General features: G+C 44.6%; 1 protein-coding gene across 2 annotated transcripts in view; it reads right to left on the bottom strand.

Moving 5' to 3' along the window:
- Positions 1–551: 551 nt before the first annotated feature.
- The window catches only part of LOC121576437 (FYVE and coiled-coil domain-containing protein 1-like), a 47,932-nt gene continuing 27,581 nt past the window's right edge, over positions 552–20,902 (bottom strand). For both annotated transcript variants that reach the window (XM_045223494.1, XM_041889574.1), the window contains exons 14-18: positions 19,772–19,925; positions 17,351–17,443; positions 16,874–17,084; positions 2,785–2,894; positions 552–2,416 (exon numbers count right to left, since the gene is read on the bottom strand). In XM_045223494.1, the coding sequence (XP_045079429.1) occupies positions 2,344–2,416; positions 2,785–2,894; positions 16,874–17,084; positions 17,351–17,443; positions 19,772–19,925 (641 nt within the window). In that variant the 3' untranslated portion in view covers positions 552–2,343. The remainder of the gene's footprint in view (positions 2,417–2,784; positions 2,895–16,873; positions 17,085–17,350; positions 17,444–19,771; positions 19,926–20,902) is intronic.

Consider the following 20,902-nt stretch of genomic DNA (forward strand, 5'->3'; position numbering starts at 1 on the left):
CGACGGGGCTGTAGTGGAGCAGGTTGAGAGCTTCAAGTTCCTTGGTGTCCACATCACCAACAAACTAACATGGTCCAAGCACACCAAAACAGTCGTGAGGAGGGCACGACAAAACCTATTCCCCCTAAGGAGACTGAAAAGATTTGGCATGGGTCCTCAGATCCTCAAAAGGTGCTGCACCATCAAGAGCATCCTGACTGGTTGCATCACCGCCTGGTATGGCAACTGCTCGGCCTCCGACCACAAGGCACTACAGAGGGTAGTGCGTACGGCCCAGTACATCACTGGGGCCAAGCTTCCTGCCATCCAGGACATCTATACCAGGCGGTGTCAGAGGAAGGCCCTAAAAATTGTCAAAGACTCGAGCCACCCTAGTCATAAACTGTTCTCTCTGCTACCGCACGGCAAGCGGTACCGGAGCGCCAAGTCTAGGTCCAAGAGGCTTCTAAACAGCTTCTACCCCCAAACCATAAGACTCCTGAACATCTAATCAAATGACTACCCAACTATTTGCATTGCCCCCCCCCCCCCTTTTACTGCTGCTCTTGAATTATTTGTTTCTTTTTTTCTAATTATTTAAAAATTATTTTTAGTATTTCTTTGGTATTCTTTCTTAAAACTGCATTGTTGGTTAAGGGCTTGTAAGTAAGCATTTCACTGTAAGGTCTACACCTGTTGTAACCGGTGCATGTGACAAATAACATTTGATTTGATAAGCTTGCCATGGTAAACTACACTGTGCCTTGAGGTGCTCGGTGAGGATAGCCTAAACACAAAAGAAGTAGAAGCCCTGTGCACAGCAGTGTATTCTCAAAGATGCAGACCATAGCACGAACTGGCTATGCAAAACACGTGTAAAATACACACACTTGGAAAATCGTAATTTTGTATCTTCAAAGTGCAGTTTTATATGTGTCTTTTGTAATTGAAACATAATTCAAAACAATGTTAAAAGGGAATGTATCTCCTTTAGGCAAAGGTTGGCACTTGCTTTGTCAGTGAGTGAAATTGAGCTTATAGGTCACGGTAATAGATCATGTTAGTTGATAGTGTGCTATATAATATAACCTTGGAGTAATACAACAATATTATTATGTTGCAGTTATCTTAATGAAATTATCATTAAACATTGTATTTTGCATTAAAACCATTAGAAAATTGATGTCTTAAAAACTATCCCTTTGGGATATAAAAGCTCCCCATGTGCTTTTTACATGACAATAAAGATGTCAGTCTTTCATCTGAAAACTTGAAATATGGAAAAACTTGAGGAAAGCCTATCAACGGTTGAAGAGAGAGTTCCTATATAGTGTATGACCCATGAGTCTGAGTTCAATTCATTTACACAGTAGGCTTCAAAAGCTCCCACAGACACAAGTAACTGGTAGCAAAGCTTTCAATCCCTTGCATGAATTACTGCCTGTTCTCCCCCCACACACAATTATCTTCCCTTCAGACTGACAGCATTTGAAGATGACACAAAGTAACTGCCTCCTCCTAAACGCAATGTAGTCTAGCTGTACTTGTTTTTGTAACATTCATCATGTTGTTTTTGTAGCATGAAACAGATGCTATATTGTCCAGTATTCTCCTCTGTATTGTGTGATTACAATGTGTGCAGTTGCTCAATAAGGGTAATCTTACTTGTGGACACTGTGTTAGTCCGTTGGTAGAACAAAATCATAACTAGTAACATTGTATAAATGTGTGCACAATAACCTCTCTATCTGTGTTTAACAAGACCATGTAGTGAACTCCTAAGGTTACCATTTTAACTCCTCACCTGTGGTTTTGTTTTGAATTCCTGGTTTTCCTATAGATGTAGGACCTACATTTGAGCCAGTTTGCTACAGCAGGAAAATAATCCTGCAGCAACAGAAAATGTGAATTATTATGTGGATTATAATTAATGGGCATTTTTGTAGGGTTTGATACATTTTTCGTAAGGGAAAATCAAGTCTGAAATTTAAAAGTGGAAATTGCAAACTTTAGAAACCTCTTTAAGCCTAAAATATACTACAGGTTTTACATTTCATGAAAGTTCTCCTGCAAGAGGGTAATCAAATAAAGATCCTTCATCTGTACGTTTGTTTCACCACATACTCTATGTGAAGAGTCCATTAGGTCAAAACATTTGACTTAAGAGTGAACAACCATGTCTGTAGGGTGTTTATGCTCTAACTAAAACATAACCAACACACTCAAAACATTAAAACATTAGTGTTAAAAATATAGGGATCCTACAATAACTGCATTTTTTCTAAAACAGCAAAACCAAATATAAAATACTGTACTTGAAAAAAAACATAACCTTCACCCTGCGTGAGTATCCCTTATCCAGGGTTAGAAATCACTTCCATCGTATATAATCGTCTTCTCGATTGTCAAGTGGTAGAGAACTTTCTTTGAGATGAACCTGTCAGGGTTATAGTGAAGAAATAGAACAATATAAAATATGCAACAAAGATTAAACCATCACAAGCAACTTCATAGTACTGCAGTGCTTCAGAGAGATGTCATCCTTCATCACAAGGGCACATGGGATCTGGAGACTGACTTGATGCTATAGATAGATGTTCTACACAAGCACACTCTGCCATGAGAAGTTGGGTTTCAGCGTGAGCATTCAAGGGTTTGAAGTGATTACGGTTAAGAACATGACTGTTTTGCCTATCGTTCGCTGAGAAGGCATAACTTTCTGCTCTACACAAACACACGGAGAGGTAAAGAGTTTTGACTGAGTACAGGGTAATTATAATAATAAAGGTGTTTAGTGTATCATACCTTGAGAAGGAGTTGTCGAAGATGAGAGTGTAGAGACCAGGGTTCCTGACTTTCAGCTGGCCTTGGATGGTCTCTTTGTGAGAATGACAGCGAGTCAGAGGAATCAGCACCTGAGAGCAGAACACGAGAATAAGTCAATGGAGTCCTAGCTTATAACGCTCAGTGACAATACTGTCGATGTGGAGCAGTTTTTATTTGAGATATTAAAGTTCATGTTCAAAAAGAGGCCACAATCTTCAGTCTCATTGTAATCTGATAGGTTATTTGAATTGGGAATTGGGAGGTGGGGGAGCCCTTCTTTTTGGTGACCATTCAAAATCAAAAGCTATTTTATTGCTATTAAAATAGGCTGTGGTTACGAATACAGAGCTTTAGCCCCCGCCCCCTCCCGCCCCTATGGAAACCTCTTTCTCAAAGCTAAGGATCCGGATCACGTTCTGCGCATGTGTTATTTTACACACACTATGTACAGTTGAAGTTGGAAGCTTACATACACTTAGGTTGGAGTCATTAAAACTCGTTTTTCAACCACTCCACACATTTCTTGTTAACAAACTATAGTTTTGGCAAGTCGGTTAGGACATCTACTTTGTGCATGACACAAGTAATTTTTCCAACAATTGTTTACAGACAGATTATTTCACTTATAATTCACTGTATCACAATTCCAGTGGGTCAGAAGTTTACATACACTAAGTTGACTGTGCCTTTAAATAGCTTGGAAAATTCCAGAAAATGATGTCATGGCTTTAGAAGCTTCTGATAGGCTAATTGACATAATTTGAGTCAATTGGAGGTGTACCTGTGGATGTATTGCAAGGCCTACCTTCAAACTCAGTGCCTCTTTGCTTGACATCATGGGAAAATCCAAAGAAATCAGCCAAGACCTCAGAATAAAAATGGTAGACCTCCACAAGTCTGGTTCATCCTTGGAAGCAATTTCCAAATGCCTGAAGGTACCATGTTCTTCTGTATAAACAATAGTACGCAAGTATAAATACCATGGGACCACGCAGCCATCATACTGCTCAGGAATTAGACGCGTTCTGTCTCTTAGAGATTAACGTACTTTGGTGCGAAAAGTGCAAATCAATCCCAGAACAACAGCAAAGGACCTTGTGAAGATGCTGGAGGAAACAGGTACAAAAGTATCTATATCCACAGTAAAACGAGTCCTATATCGACATAACCTGAAAGGCCGCTCAGCAAGGAAGAAGCCACTGCTCCAAAACCGCCATAAAAAAGCCAGACTACGGTTTGCAACTCACATGGGGACAAAGATCGTACTTTTTGGAGAAATGTCCTCTGGTCTGATGAAACAAAAATAGAACTGTTTGGCCATAATGACCATCGTTATGTTTGGAGGAAAAGGGGGAAGGCTTGTAAGCTGAAGAACACCATCCGAACCGTGAAGCACGGGAGTGGCAGCATCATGCTGTGGGGGTGCTGTGCTACAGGAGGGACTGGTGCACTTCACAAAACAGATGGCATCATTAGGAAGGAAAATTATGTGAATATATTGAAGCAACATCTCAAGACATCTATCAGGAAGTTAAAGCTTGGTCGCAAATGGGTCTTCCAAATGGACAATGACCCCAAGCATAATTCCAAAGTTGTGGCAAAATGGGTTAAGGACAACAAAGTCAAGGTATTGGAGTGGCCATCACAAAGCCCTGACCTCAATCCTATAGAACATTTGTGGGCAGAACTGAAAAACGTGTGCGAGCAAGGAGGCCTACAAACCTGACTCAGTTACACCAGCTCTGTCAGGAGGAATGGGCCAAAATTCACCCAACTTATTGTGGGAAGCTTGTGGAAGGCTACCCGAAACGTTTGACCCACGTTAAACAATTTAAAGGGAATGCTACCAAATACTAATTGAATGTATGTAAACTTCTGATCCACTGGGAATGTGATGAAATAAATAAAACCTGAAATAAATCTTTCTCTATACTATTATTCTGACATTTCACATTCTTAAAATAAAGTGGTGACCCTAACTGACCTAAGACAGGGAATTTTTACTAGGATTAAATGTCAAGGAATGTGAAAAACTGAGTTTAAATGTATTTGGCTAAGGTGTATGTAAACTTCTGACTTCAACTGTATCTACTGCTCACACTCCCCCTCCCTTTACGGTTCAGTCTTTACTCACTCTCTTCTGAACCATGATGATGTAGCCTATCTCTGACTCATCTTTCTGAACAGCTGAAATAAATGTAAACAAACATTAACGCAAATGTTTATTGAAGGCTATACAACCTCAGATATTGCAGTTGCACAAGCAGGATGCAGTCCCTACACATTGCATTGGAGCAAAAACAATCAGTGTTTTCTGTGATGATGTAGGATCATCTTTGTAGTTGCTGCCATATTGTAGCCACTAGCCAGAGTTCCTGAAAAAAAGAATGTAACTCCCAACTTGAGTTTTGCATTGGGGCAAAACTCTTTATCAAATCAAGCTGTATTTATATAGCACATTTCAGATATGAATTCAACGCGATGCACTTCAAAGGAAAAATAACATAAATAAAAAACAATGACAATAAGAACATAAATATTTATTACACAAACATAAGAGGATAAAAAACTAAAGAATAACAATAAAAACTGAAAGACTAAAAAAGCACCCTGAGGAAAAGCTAAGCTAAAAAGGTGTGTTTTAAGATCTCTTTTAAATATGTCCACAGTTTCGGCCCCCCTCAGGTTCTCTGGCAGGCTATTCCAGAGGCTGGGGGCATAGTAACTAAAGGCTGCCTCTCCATGCCTCTTGGTCCTAGGCTTTGGGATAGTTAAAAGGACAGTGCCAGAGGACCTGAGGGACTTACTGGGTACATAACTCAAAAGCATGTCTGACATGTATTGGGGTGCACAATCGTGGATTGATTTAAAAACCAATAGAAGAATCTTAAAATTAATTCTAAAACTCACAGGCAGCCAATGCAGACTTTAAAACCAGTGTAATGTGTGCTCTCCGTTTGTTCTTGGTCAGTACCCGTGCTGCAGCATTCTGTATGGTTTGCAGTTGACCAATGGCTTTCTTGGGTAGACCAGACAGGAGAGCATTACAAGGACAAGGACATCCCAGCTGGCCAAACCCTCCCTTTACCCGGACGACGCTGGGCCAATTGTGCGCCGCCTCATGGGTCTCCTGGTTGCGGCCGACTGCGACACACCCTGGGATCGAACCCGGGTCTGTAGCTCAGCTGGTAGAGCACGGCGCTTGTAACGCCAAGGTAGTGGGTTCGATCCCCGGGACCACCCATACACAAAAATGTATGCACGCATGTCTGTAAGTCGCTTTGGATAAAAGCGTCTGCTAAATGGCATATTATTATTATTATTATTATTGCTATTTCCCCAAAATACATGTCCTATTTTTGGCTTCAAAAACAATAACAATTGTAGGCTATAACAAATTTGCATTGTCATGCAGTGACAGAATTATAATTTAGATAATGCAATCATTTTAGATTTAGATAAAAATCATTATTGATTACTTACTGGGCAAACTTTTTTTTTTACTTCTTGCTGTTAGCCTACTTCATCATCCTCTGTCTGCATCCCTAATCTCTACCTGTATCCTACCTGCTTCTGGTATACAGTGAGGGAAAAAAGTATTTGATCCCCTGCTGATTTTGTACGTTTGCCCACTGACAATGAAATTATCAGTCTATAATTTTAATGGTAGGTTTATTTGAACAGTGAGAGACAGAATAACAACAAAATAATCCAGAAAAACACATGTCAAATTTTTTTATAAATTGATTTGCATTTTAATGAGGGAAATAAGTATTTGACCCCTCTGCAAAACATGACTTAGTACATGGTGGCAAAACCCTTGTTGGCAATCACAGTCATGTGTATGCACACATGACTGTAAGTCGCTTTGGATAAAAGCGTCTGCTAAATGGCATATTAGGTCAGACGTTTCTTGTAGTTGGCCACCAGGTTTGCACACATCTAAGGAGGGATTTTGTCCCACACCTCTTTGCAGATCTTCTCCAAGTCATTTGGCAACTGACATTTGGCAACTCGAACCTTCAGCTCCCTCCACAGATTTTCTATGGGATTAAGGTCTGGAGACTGGCTAGGCCACTCCAGGACCTTAATGTGCTTCTTCTTGAGCCACTCCTTTGTTGACTTGGCCGTGTGTTTTGGGTCATTGTCATGCTGGAATACCCATCCACGACCAATTTTCAATGCCCTGGCTGAGGGAAGGAGGTTCTCACCCAAGATTTGATGGTACATGGCCCCGTCCAATCGTCCCTTTGATGCGGTGAAGTTGTCCTGTCACCTTAGCAGAAAAACACCCCCAAAGCATAATGTTTCCACCTCCATGTTTGACGGTGGGGATGGTGTTCTTGGGTCATAGGCAGCATTCCTCCTCCTCCAAACACGGCGAGTTGAGTTGATGCCAAAGAGCTCGATTTTGGTCTCATCTGACCACAACACTTTCACCCAGATCTCCTCTGAATCATTCAGATGTTCATTGGCAAACTTCAGATGGGCCTGTATATGTGCTTTCTTGAGCAGGGGGACCTTGCGGGCGCTGCAGGATTTCAGTCCTTCACGGCGTAGTGTGTTATCAATTATTTTCTTGGTGACTATGGTCCCAGCTGCCTTGAGATCATTGACAAAATCCTCCCGTGTAATTCTGGGCTGATTCCTCACCGTTCTCATGATCATTGCAACTCTACGAGGTGAGATCTTGCATGGAGCCCCAGGCTGAGGGAGATTGACAGTTATTTTGTGTTTCTTCCATTTGCGAATAATCGCACCAACTGTTGTCACCTTCTCACCAAGCTGCTTGGCGATGGTCTTGTAGCCCATTCCAGCCTTGTGTAGGTCTACAATCTTGTCCCTGACATCCTTGGAGAGCTCTTTGGTCTTGGCCATGGTGGAGAGTTTGGAATCTGATTGATTGATTGCTTCTGTGGACAGGTGTCTTTATACAGGTAACAAACTGAGATTAGGAGCACTCCCTTTAAGAGTGTGCTCCTAATCTCAGCTCGTTACCTGTATAAAAGACACCTGGGAGCCAGAAATCTTTCTGATTGAGAGGGGGTCAAATACTTATTTCCCTCATTAAAATGCAAATCAATGTATAACATTTTTGACATGCGTTTATCTGGATTTTTTTATTGTTATTCTGTCTCTCACTGTTCAAATAAACCTACCATTAAAATTATAGACTGATCATTTCTTTGTCAGTGGGCAAACGTACAAAATCAGCAGGGGATCAAATACTTTTTTTCCCTCACTGTAATGCATTTCCACCTCTCACTCTATCAGTCTTGCTCGTCCATCTTCCTGAATTAAAGTTAGATATTCTAACAGATCAATCTTGATGGCAAAACATCATTAAATATTGCTACATTATCTTATGTGGATGTAGGGCTTAAGGAGAGCCTCACACTCTGTTTAAATATAATGAGCACCCAGATTAACTGCTGCTTACGCACCACAATAATATCAGACAGAAAGCTGGCCCCGGGAAAAAATTGTGCTAGCCGCCCCCTCATTGGCTACTATGTTGCAGTATCAATATCCTAGGAGCAGCGTTGTTGATAGAAAATGTTTCAATATTATGTGAGCAGTGCCTCGTTCTTTGATACAATGTTTCAATATTCTCAGACCCACTGGGCACAGATGTCTATTCCACGTTGGTTCAACATCATTTCATTGAAACGATGTGGAAACAACGTTGATTCAACCAGTGTGTGCCCAGTGGGGAGACACCTTGTTGATACAATGTTTCAATATTCTCAGAATGTTTCCCTTACCTGGCGAATAATGTAGACAGGCAAATGCAAAAATGAGCTGGGTGCACACATTGTGAGGAAGATCTCTGAATGCAGCGCAATCAGAGAAGAATGTACTACCCGAAATAAATAGGTTTGACAAGGTGACATATAAAGGGGCCTTAGCTCCCTTTAAAAAGATTAGATGTAGATTTTCCTTTTGTATTTTGTGATTTCCGTCATTCTTTGGTCGAGTTTGTTTGTTTTCATGCATCCTTGTCGATTGTAAGCCTAAGTAAGTCCTTTGATGTAGGCCTACGCCTTTTACTTCAATGCACGTGTATGATTTATCTGGCATAGCTTGCACACTTTACAGAGGTGTATGGCACCAGTTAGACCTCTCATTCAAACCCTTGTAATTTTGTTTGTCTTGTGTCAACCCCAAATGTTGTATGAATATTCTTCATGCTACTGAATGTATCCAGAGTATTTCCAGATGTGATTTCGTTATTTACAAATGGCTGCAGAAAAGAAATGTAAACGTAAAATGCACATAAAATCAACTCTGCAAAGTTTGACTCCGGTGTTGTGTCAGGTAAACTGTTGTGTTTCTGCCCTGGTAAAATGCAAGTGCTGTTATTGTGAAGTGGGAACGTCTAGGAGCAACAACGGCTCAGCCGCAAAGTGATAGGCCACACAAGCTCACAGAACGGGACCGCCTGTCCTCGGTTACAACACTCACTACTGAGTTCCAAACTGCCTCTGGAAGCAACGTCAGCACAAGAACTGTTCGTCAGGAGCTTCATAAAATGGGTTTCCATGGCCGAGCAGCCGCACACAAGCCTAAGATCACCATGCGCAATGCCAAGCGTCGGGCTGAAGTGGTGTAAAGCTCGCCAACATTGGACTCTGGAGCAGTAGAAATGCGTTCTCTGGAGTGATGAATCACGCTTCACCATCTGGCAGTCCGACGGACAAATCTGGGTTTGGCTGATACCAGGAGAACGCTACCTGCCCCAATGCATAGTACCAACTGTAAAGTTTGGTGGAGGAGGAATAATGGTCTGGGGCTGTTTTTCCATGGTTCGGGCTAGGCCCCGCAGTTCCAGTGAAGGGAAATCTTAACGCTACAGCATACAATGACATTCTAGACGATTCTGTGCTTCCAACTTTGTGGCAACAGTTTGGGGAAGACCCTTTCCTGTTTCAGCATGACAATGCCCCCTGTGCACAAAGCGAGGTCCATAAAGAAATGATTTGTGGAAGAACTTGACTGGCCTGCACAGAGCCCTGACCTCAACCCCATCGAAGACCTTTGGGATGAATTGGAATGCCGACTGCGAGCCAGGCCTAATCGCCCAACATCAGTGCGCGACCTCACTAATGCTTGTGGCTGAATGGAAGCATGTCCCCGCAGCAATGTTCCAACATCTGGAAAGCCTTCCCAGAAGAGTGGAGGCTGTTATAGCAGCAACACCATATTAATGCCCATGATTGTGCTTAATCTTAAAAATCTAAATTAAAATTCATTCCTGTCCCGTCTTGTCCTGTCAAATGTATTCCTGTACTGTCCTGATCGCGGAACTCTACTGTCCCTTCCCGATAAAAATCACTCCCATTTTATCCCATGCACATTTTTGCATGGGATTTCGCTTTGGATAAGAGTGTATTGTAAATCACCTAAATGTAGCTGGATTAAGGATGGAGGATGAGGACAGAGACTGCAGCAGGATGGTCTGCTCAGCACAGCACACATACAACTGTAGCTTACAGCTGAGCACTGAGCACATAAAACTGTAGCCTACAGCTGAGCTACAGAGGACCACAAAACTGTAGCCTACAGCTGAGCACTGAGCACATATGAACATTTACAACACATTAACATTTAAGAAGTACAACATGACACAAAACACATTTTTTAAAACCTGAACTGTGAGAATGCTATTCATTGACTACAGCTCAGCATTCAACACCATAGTGCCCTCTAAGCTCATCACTAAGCTAAGGATCCTGGGACTAAACACCTCCCTCTGCAACTGGATCCTGGACTTCCTGACGGGCCACCTCCAGGTGGTAAGGGTAGGTAACAACACATCTGCCACACTGATCCTCAACACGGGGGACCCTCAGGGGTGCGTGCTCAGTCCCCTCCTGTACTCTCTGTTCACCCATGACTGCATGGCCAGGCACGACTCCAACACCATCATTAAGTTTGCCGACGACACAACAGTGGTAGGCCTGATCACCGACAACGATGAGACAGCCTATAGGGAGGAGGTCAGAGACCTGGCCGTGTGGTGCCAGAACAACAACCTCTCCCTCAACGTGACCAAGACAAAGGAGATGATTGTGGACTACAGGAAAATAAAGAGGACTGAGCACGCCCCCATTCTCATCGACAGGGCTGTAGTGGAACAGGTTGAGAGCTTCAAGTTCCTTGGTGTCCACATCACCAACGAACTATCATGGTCCAAACATACCAAGACAGTCGTGAAGAGGGCACGACAAAGCCTATTCCCCCTCAGGAGACTGAAAAGATTTGGCATGGGTCCTCAGATCCTCAAACAATTCTACAGCTGCACCATCGAGAGCATCCTGACTGGTTGCATCACCGCCTGGTATGGCAACTGCTTGGCCTCCGACCGCAAGGCACTACAGAGGGTAGTGCGTACGGCCCAGTACATCACTGGGGCCAAGCTTCCTGCCATCCAGGACCTCTATACCAGGCGGTGTCAGAGGAAGGCCCTCAAAATTGTCAAAGACTCCAGCCACCCTAGTCATAGACTGTTCTCTCTGCTACCGCACGGCAAGCGGTACCGGAGTGCCAAGTCTAGGTCCAAAAGACTTCTCAACAGCTTCTACCCCCAAGCCATAAGACTCCTGAACAGCTAATCATGGCTACCCGGACTATTTGCACTGCCCCCCCACCCCATCCTTTTTACGCTGCTGCTACTCTGTTAATTATTTATGCATAGTCACTTTAACTCTACCCACATGTACATATTACCTCAACTACCTCAACTAGCCGGTGCCCCCGCACATTGACTCTGCAACGGTACCCCCCCTGTATATATAGCCTCCCTACTGTTATTTTATTTTACTTCTGCTCTTTTTTTTCTCAACACTTTTTTTGTTGTTGTTTTATTTTTACTTTTTTTGTTAAAAATAAATGCACTGTTGGTTAAGGGCTGTAAGTAAGCATTTCACTGTGATGTCTGCACCTGTTGTATTCGGCGCATGTGACCAATACAATTTGATTTGATTTGATTTGATTTGAACGGCAGTACTGCCAAGTCAATCTATTTTTATTTCACTCTTCACCTCAGATTGCACTGGTTAAGTTAAATACGCGAACAATTGGGCTTGATGGTAAAGTTAGGAGTGGAGCAGCTATGTCACTTAAGGCAGCTTGTCCCACTCTCCGATTGGTAGCCTAATTGATTAAACCGCAGCATTTTTTTTACAAGCTGTGTACTCGGTTTCCTTCTTTGTCAAAGACAACTCCATCAAATGTAGCTAAACATATCTCATTCCTTTGCTCTAATGTTAATATTAATGATGGGTCCTTGGCTGCAACAAGACATTGCAATTCCTCTATTGAAGGCTTCATTGTTTAGCCTACTGACATAGGTTAGCATCTGCAGTAGCCTAGTGACTGGCTACAACTGGAGCGAGGCGCAAGAGTGAGCCGACCGAAGGGAAATTACAATGTATGTTTTTATAGATTTTAATTAAGTAAACTATATTAAGCCAAGCCTACACCGTTTTTTATGAAATGCTCCACACATTACATATTTCTGCCCATGAAACTCAGTTTATAACTAGTCCTGTACTGACAGTTCCTGTGGACAGTTGATCCTGTCCTGAACTTGACTCTAGAACTTGACTCCCATTCCTGCCAGAATCCCGCGGGACTCGCAAGACCCGTGGGAGTCCTGTTTCCATGTCAACCTCTATGCTACGCTACTATGGCAGAGACTTTGATATTACTGGCCGCAATTGATATGGTGAAAACAATGTGTGGAGAGGCAGACGCACAGAAACTCACATCAATACCTTTGTCAGATAACACTGTTAAACAAATAATTTATGCTATTGCTTGCTATCAAGAGGAAACTCTGACTAAACGACTCAAAAACTCCCCTATGTATCCTCTCCAAATGGACGTTAGCTGTGAGGGCTGAGATGCCCATGCATTGACTTTTGTTTGCAAAACATATCGGGGATGCTATTCACGAGGACATATTGTTCTGTTTCACGATTCCCGAGCATGAAACGGCACAGGGTATGTTCAGTGTGCTGCGTGGCTATATTGACAAAAAACAGATTCCATATGCGATCGAATGGTGGGCTTTTGCACAGATGAGGCTCTATCTATCACGGGACGGCGGGGAGGCCTCTGAACTCTAGTTATGAATGCGTCTCCCTCTGCCATATGGATGCATTGTATGATACACCAAGAGCAACTGGCGGCAAAAGATCTGAGCACAGAACTCAAAGAGATATACTGCAGCAGGTAACTTCGATTGTAAACTACATCAAACCACATCCACTGAGCACGCCTGTTCGCAAAACTATGTGGCGATATGGGATCAGATAATGACAGATAATGTTCTATTTCACACCGAGGCTTGGTGGTTATCGACCGTGTGCATTCCCCCCGAATACCTCGATTTGGCGCACGTGTTTTCCAAAACGCAGGCGACCAAATTACCACCTCATCGGGCGTGGATTGCGCGATAAACCTCCGGGTAGACGCTGTGCCTCCCAGGAGTCATGTGTATCCCCTGTCACAGGCTGAAACTGAGGCGATGGAGACATACGTCTCCGAGTCCCTGCGCCAGGGGTTCATACGTCCCTCCACTTCGCCCACCTCCTCAAGTTAATTTTTTGTGAAGAAGAAAGACGGAGGTCTGCGCCCATTCATTGATTACCGAGCACTGAACAAGGGGACAATACGTTATAGATATCCTCTACCCCTCATTCCATCTGTGATCGAGTCAATGCATGGGGCGCGCTTCTTCACAAAATTAGATCTCCGGAGTGTGTACAACCTGGTGTGTGTCCGAGAAGGGGACGAGTGGAAGACAGCATTCAGCAAAACCACGGTGCATTACGAATACCTGGTGATGCCTTACGGTTTGATGAATGCTACATTCGTCTTCCAGTCCTTTGTGAACGAGGTGTTTCGGGACATGCTTGGTCGCGGTGTAGTGGTCTACATCGATGACATTCTGGTGTATAGATAGGGATAGGCGCTGTCTCAACGCTCGGGCACGCCACCCAAGCTCCACCCCTGTGCCTTCTTCTCCAAGAAGCTCAGCCCGGCGGAGCAGAACTACGACGTTGGTGATCAGGAGCTGTTGGCTGTTGTCCGAGCCCTGACCGTGTGGAGGCACTGGCTCGAGGGGGCCAAACACCCTTTCCTCGTCTGGGCGAACCACTGTAACTGGAGTACATCCGGGCAGCGAGGAGGCTGAAACCTCGCCAGGCCAGGTGGGCCCTATTCTTCATCCGGTTTGATTTTATACTATCTTACATCCCGGGTACGAAGAACGTGAAGGCAGACGCACTGTCACGGCTGTACGACACAGAGGAGAGGCCCATAGACAACACCCCCATACTCCCGGCCTCCTGCATTCTGGCGCTGGTAATGTGGGCGATGGACGCGGACATAGAGCGGGCGTTACGCACAGAGCCATCTCCACCTCAGTGTCCAGCTGGGCTGCAGTACGTGCCGTCTCTTTTCCGTGACCGTCTGATCTATTGGGCACACACGTCCCCCTCTTCTGGTCACCCAAGTATCGGTCGTACAGTGCGCTGCCTGACCGGAAAGTACTGGTGGCCTACCTTGGCTAAGGACGTGAGGGTGTATGTCTCCTCCTGCTCGCTGTGCACCCAGAGTAAGGCACCTTCGCACCTCCCAGCGGGTAAGTTACAGCCCTTACCAGTTCCACAACGCAGACGGCCCTGCAGACTGCGGAGGCCCCGTTTACACATGTCTTCCGGCACTACGGGGTGCCAGAGGACATAGTGTCTGACCGGGGTCCCCAGTTCACATCCAGGGTCTGGAAGGCATTCATGGAACGTCTGGGGGTCTCGGTCAGCCTGACCTCTGGTTTTCACCCCGAGTCTAATGGGCAGGTGGAACGGGTGAATCAGGATGTGGGTAGGTTCCTGCGGTCCTACTGCCAGGACCGGCCGGGGGAGTGGTCGGTGTTTTTGCCATGGGCCGAATTTGCCCAGAACTCTCTCCGCCACTCCTCCACTAACCTAACGCCATTTCAATGTGTTTTAGGTTATCAGCCGGTTCTGACACCGAGGCATCAGAGCCAGACTGAGGTTCCTGCGGTGGATGACTGGTTTCGGCGCGCGGAGGAGTCCACCTCCAACGCGCCGTGCGTTGCCAGAAGGCCAACGCTGACCTCCACCGCAGGGAGGCCCCGGTCTTTGTTCCGGGTGATCGGGTCTGACTCTCGACCCGGAATCTGCCCCTCCGCCTGCCCTGCCGGAAGCTGAGCCCGCGGTTTGTGGGGCCGTTCAAAGTCCTGAGGAGAATAAACAAGGTTACTTACAGGTTACTACTCCCTCCTGAATACCGCATTAACCCCTCGTTCCATGTGTCTCTCCTCAGGTTGGTGGTGGCTGGTCCGCTCCAGGAGTCTGAGGTGCGGGAGGTCCCTCCGCCCCCTCTGGACATCGAGGGGGCCCTGGTGTACTCTGTCCATTCCATGCTGGATTCGAGGCGTCGGGCCTTCAGTACCTCGTGGAGTGGGAGGGGTACGGTCCGGAGGAGCGGTGCTGGGTTCCGGTGAGGGATATCCTCGATCCCTCCCTATTGCGGGATTTCCACCGTCACCATCCGGCTCGCCCTGCTCCGCGTCCTCCTGGCCGTCCCCGAGGCTGGTGTCGGCGCGCTGCTGGAGCTGCACGTCAAGGGGGAGGTACTTTCACGACTTCCTCCGAAGCGGCCACATCTCCGACTTCCGACTTCTGTGCGTTCAAGACAACTGGGAACTCAGAAAGAAACGAGCTCCGACTGAACGGTCATCATACTCGGAATTCCAACTCGGGAACTCAGGCCTCTTCCTAGAACTCTGACATTCCGAACGTTCACTGATGTCATGTTTTGACCTCGTATTTTTCAGAGTTCCCAGTTGTCTTGAAAGCACCATAAAACTCATGGTAGGCTACCCTTTGCCCGCTTATAGCTGGATTCAGTGCTCTCGTCTGCATTACAACCAAATATCGATCCAGGTTGGATGTGACAGCAGAGATGAGGTACGCACTGTCGACCACGCCCCCTGACTTTGAGAAGCTCAGACTCAACATGCATCAAGCCACACCCATCTCATTAGTGCTGGTGAGATAAGAGACATTATGTCAGACTAATTTGCAATTGACTGTCATAGCCCCACATTAAAAGTATGTGATGGTGAGTTGAGAAGACAATCAGAAATACTGTTAGAATGTTTTTCAATTGACTGCCATAACCCCAAATAAAAAAGTAAACATTGGCTGTTAATTACTTACTTTTTTTCAAATTGATGGGGTCACGAGAATTTTCAGATGTCAAAATGGGGTGGTCAAAATGGGGTGGTGGGCCAAAAGAGTTTAGGAACCCCTGCTCTAAAGAGTTCCCTTTCACCTGCTACCATGGTTATGCATTATGCTTTTCATAATTGTTTCCATTAGAAGCATTTACATTTGGGCCTGTCCATAGCTAATTCCCTGGAGTGTAATGGGCTACCTGAACTGCACCAGGCTGCTTGCTCTTCTTTGGGTGAAAGGTTAATAAAGAGTTCTGTTCTCAGCAGGGGGAGCTCCTCTCCCATTTACACTGCTCCCAGGTGAAGCTTCCCCTAGGTACAGATCTAGGAGCAGCTTTCGCTTCCCCAATCCTAACCTTAAACATTTGTTTGGGAAATGCAAAACTGACCCAAGATCAGCATCTAGGGGCAACATCATCCTACACTATTTACACTCAACAAGGGTTATTATTGGCTACTGGGATCATCTGCAGCAATAGTCCTCCTAATCACGGCCCTGGAGAGCTACAGGCCCAGCACTAACACAGTATGTATCAAGCGTCTCCCAGTAGGAGTGCTGATCTAGGATCGGTTTTGCCTTTTAGATCATAATGAACAAGCTTACATGGACAAGGAGGACCTGATCCTAGATCAGCACTCCTACTCTGAGATGCTTGATACATACAGCCCCTGACTCAACTAATCTTAGTCTTGATGACTGCACAAAACCCTGCTTGTACCTCCAATAGCTCTCTAGGTCCAGGGTTGGTGACTGACCACTGGCCTAAGAGCGGAGCTTCTCTATAGTGGTCCTACCTTGGACTGTTCCACTGGGACGTCGGCAGTCTCACGGTACACCACGCTGAAAGAGATGCTCTTGGGCTCCGAGGAGAACACCCAGCTCACGGTAGGCCCGCAATCGACCACGGCGATGGTGATCACACTGTAGCAACTGGACTTGACAAAGAGCTCTCGGGAGCCGTCGCCAAACTGAGAAATGTCTTCGATGCTGAGAGGGACAACCAGCCTGGAAACACAACCAGATAGTAGAGGAAGAGTAGGCATTGATTTGACTGAGATTTCAACTTGAGTTTTCACACAGAATACACTGCCAGTCCTGGCCGGGATTTGGTGTAGTGATTAGGGTAGGTGTAGTGGAAAAAGGAAGTACTGCCAGAGGAAGCTGTAATGGTAGTGCTTTTATTGCCACCATACGTGTGTGTGATTGTGTGTGTGTGCGTGTGTGTGTGCAGGTGTGCAAGTGTGTGTGTGCACGCAAGGTTCTAGACTCACGTGACTTCTCCAGACTTGAGAAGGGTGATCTCTGTGTCCTGCACAGTTGGTACATTCTCTTCCTGGTCGTCTTGGGTCACGGCTCCTGTGCATCTGCAGGTCACGGGTCACATGACAAAAGACGGTATTGATTTACGACATAGCTCCTCATAACCACATACAGTGGGGAGAACAAGTATTTGATACACTGCCGATTTTGCAGGATTTCTTACTTACAAAGCATGTAGAGGTCTGTAATTTTTATCATAGGTACACTTCAACTGTTAGAGACGGAATCTAAAACAAAAATCCAGAAAACATTGTATGATTTTTAAGTAATTAATTTGCATTTTATTGCATGACATAAGTATTTGATCACCTACCAACTAGTAAGAATTCAGGCTCTCACAGACCTGTTAGTTTTTCTTTAAGAAGCCCTCCTGTTCTCCACTCATTACCTGTATTAACTGCACCTGTTTGAACTCGTTACCTGTATAAAAGACACCTGTCCACACACTCAATCAAACAGACTCCAACCTCTCCACAATGGCCAAGACCAGAGAGCTGTGTAAGGACATCAGGGATAAAATTGTAGACCTGCACAAGGCTGGAATGGGCTACAGGACAATAGGCAAGCAGCTTGGTGAGAAGGCAACAACTGTTGGCGCAATTATTAGAAAATGGAAGAAGTTCAAGATGACGGTCAATCACCCTCGGTCTGGGGCTCCATGCAAGATCTCACCTCGTGGGGCATCAATGATCATGAGGAAGGTGAGGGATCAGCCCAGAACTACACGGCAGGAACTGGTCAATGACCTGAAGAGAGCTGGGACCACAGTCTCAAAGAAAACCATTAGTAACACACTACGCCGTCATGGATTAAAATCCTGCAGCGCACGCAAGGTCCCCCTGCTCAAGCCAGCGCATGTCCAGGCCCGTCTGAAGTTTGCCAATGACCATCTGGATGATCCAGAGGACACGATACGACTGCACCGTATTGAGGGGAGGATGGATGGGGCCATGTATCGCGAGATCTTGGCCAACAACCTCCTTCCCTCAATAAGAGCATTGAAGATGGGTCGTGGCTGGGTCTTCCAGTATGACAACGACCCGAAACACACAGCCAGGGCAACTAAGGAGTGGCTCCGTAAGAAGCATCTCAAGGTCCTGGAGTGGCCTAGCCAGTCTCCAGACCTGAACCCAATAGAAAATCTTTGGAGGGAGCTGAATGTCCGTATTTCCCAGCGACAGCCCCGAAACCTGAAGGATCTGGAGAAGGTCTGTATGGACGAGTGGGCCAAAATCCCTGCTGCAGTGTGTGCAAACCTGGTCAAGACCTACAGGAAACGTATGATCTCTGTAATTGCAAACAAAGGTTTCTGTACCAAATATTAAGTTCTGCTTTTCTGATGTATCAAATACTTATGTCATGCAATAAAATTCAAATGAATTACTTAAAAATCATACAATGTGATTTTCTGGATTTTTGTTTTAGATTCCGTCTCTCACAGTTGAAGTGTACCTATGATAAAAATTACAGACCTCTACATGCTTTGTAAGTAGGAAAACCTGCAAAATCGGCAGTGTATCAAATACTTGTTCTCCCCACTGTATCTACTGTGCCTATTGGCTGATTAATAATATGGGGCTGACCAGAACCGTACCGTGCTGTGCTGGACCATATGTTATGCTTTCACATTGTCCTTTCCAGCACGGTTCTAGTATCTATGGTGGATGTGTAACCTGGCCCAGTACAGCTAGGCTTGGCTCAGCTTGGCTCCGTGATCGACTAGATCACCAGAAGGATACAAAGTGAGACAAATAAAGCTGTAGGTTTCCAAGGTTTCTCAGAGGACTGATGAACGTGAAGGGAGTGACTTATTGACCATGGCTATGGTGAGTCACAAATCGATTTCTGGAATGATCTTGGCTGACATCACTCACTTTGTTCATGGTGAGTTTTTTGATAACAACACACCTTACAGACAAGGGTAAAATCAGGCCGAAGCATCATCTGAGATTAGAATATTCTCCAAAACGGGAGATGATGATATAAGAAATCACACTTATAAATCTGGATGTTTTAAATCGCACCTCTGGATGCATAAATTCACGGTCATTTTCTCTCCCATTGTTAACTCCTGGGTTTCTCCTTGGTCTGCTCATGACTTCCATTTACAATCATTTCAGCAGCGTGTGTTCATATATGGAAGGCAGCAGAGTGTGTGAAGGTCACTCTGAACTTATTGTCATGAAATGAGTGCATGTCTTTCAGAGATCTGAGAGAGAGTTTGTCATGACTCTTTGAGAGAGAGTTTAGCATGACTTTGTCATGACTGTCTGAGAGAGAGTTTGTCATGACTGTACACTTGGACTGTGAATGCTGTGTGTGTGTGTGTGTTTTATTTGGCTAGGTATCTGTCCATGTCTGGTTGCACTCACATGTCTAGTGCCCCCGGTGTCCGTGCGTCCTGTTCCCACTCCAGTGAGCCCCCTGTTGTTTGGGACAGCGAGTTGCTGTAGTATGTCCCGTTCACTTCTTCCTCTGTGATGATGTCATAGGCCGCGTCATCAGACTTGGCGCTGGGGTCCGACACTACACAGGAAACAGGACGTCAAACCAGTCATGTACCTGTAACACTTCACTGTAGCCTCTTATGTATGCATTCATAAAGCCTTCATAAGAGCTAAATAAGACATAACAGGAAGTCAAACCTATACCTATTCTATACCAGACAGTCATACATGTTTTACACAGAGAAAAGCCATAGTGATGTTCACATTGTGTGTTTATGTACAACAGATTGTGATCACCAAGGCTTTTCTCTTGCTGTACTTACCAGCCTATCTATTATCCTCATGGGTGAAAGTAGATTTAATTTCTTCCCGGTACGGGGACCTCCTATGTGTTCAAGCACTTCCTTTTTTTAAAATGGACCTAATCATAGAATGACATATAGAGTCCCTATTAATTTAATAGGATCTTTATGGACCTAATCATAGAATTACATATAGAATCCCTATTAATTTAATAGGATCTTTATGGGCCTAATCATAGAATGACATATAGAATCCCTATTAATTCAATAGCATCTTTATGGGCCTAATCATAGAATTACATATAGAATCCCTATTAATTTAATAGGATCTTTATGGGCCTAATCATAGAATGACATATAGAATCCCTATTAATTTAATTGCATCTTTATGGGCCTAATCATAGAATTACATATAGAATCCCTATTAATTTAATAGGATCTTTATGGGCCTAATAGTGAAGATATGTTGTTGAACTTTTAAAATGCATTAGCCTACCGTTTAATGTGGCATAAACATAACCAGTCATGATTTTTTAAAATCTGATTGTCAAACAATTACTTAAAAAGGCTCATGTAGGCTTGCCTGACGACTCAAACTTAATTATTCCGCTGCTCTATGTTTGCTAGATACTTTAGTCTGAGACTGCCATCGTTGAAGTCGTTTGTGGTGACGTCAAAATGAGGGGTGTTGTACAAAACAAAGTAATCAGCGATTGAATCACCTCTAACCAATCAGAGTATCAAAGCCAATGAC

This window comes from Coregonus clupeaformis, chromosome 11 (genome assembly GCF_020615455.1).
Source record: "Coregonus clupeaformis isolate EN_2021a chromosome 11, ASM2061545v1, whole genome shotgun sequence".
Classification (NCBI taxonomy): Eukaryota; Metazoa; Chordata; class Actinopteri; order Salmoniformes; family Salmonidae; genus Coregonus; species Coregonus clupeaformis.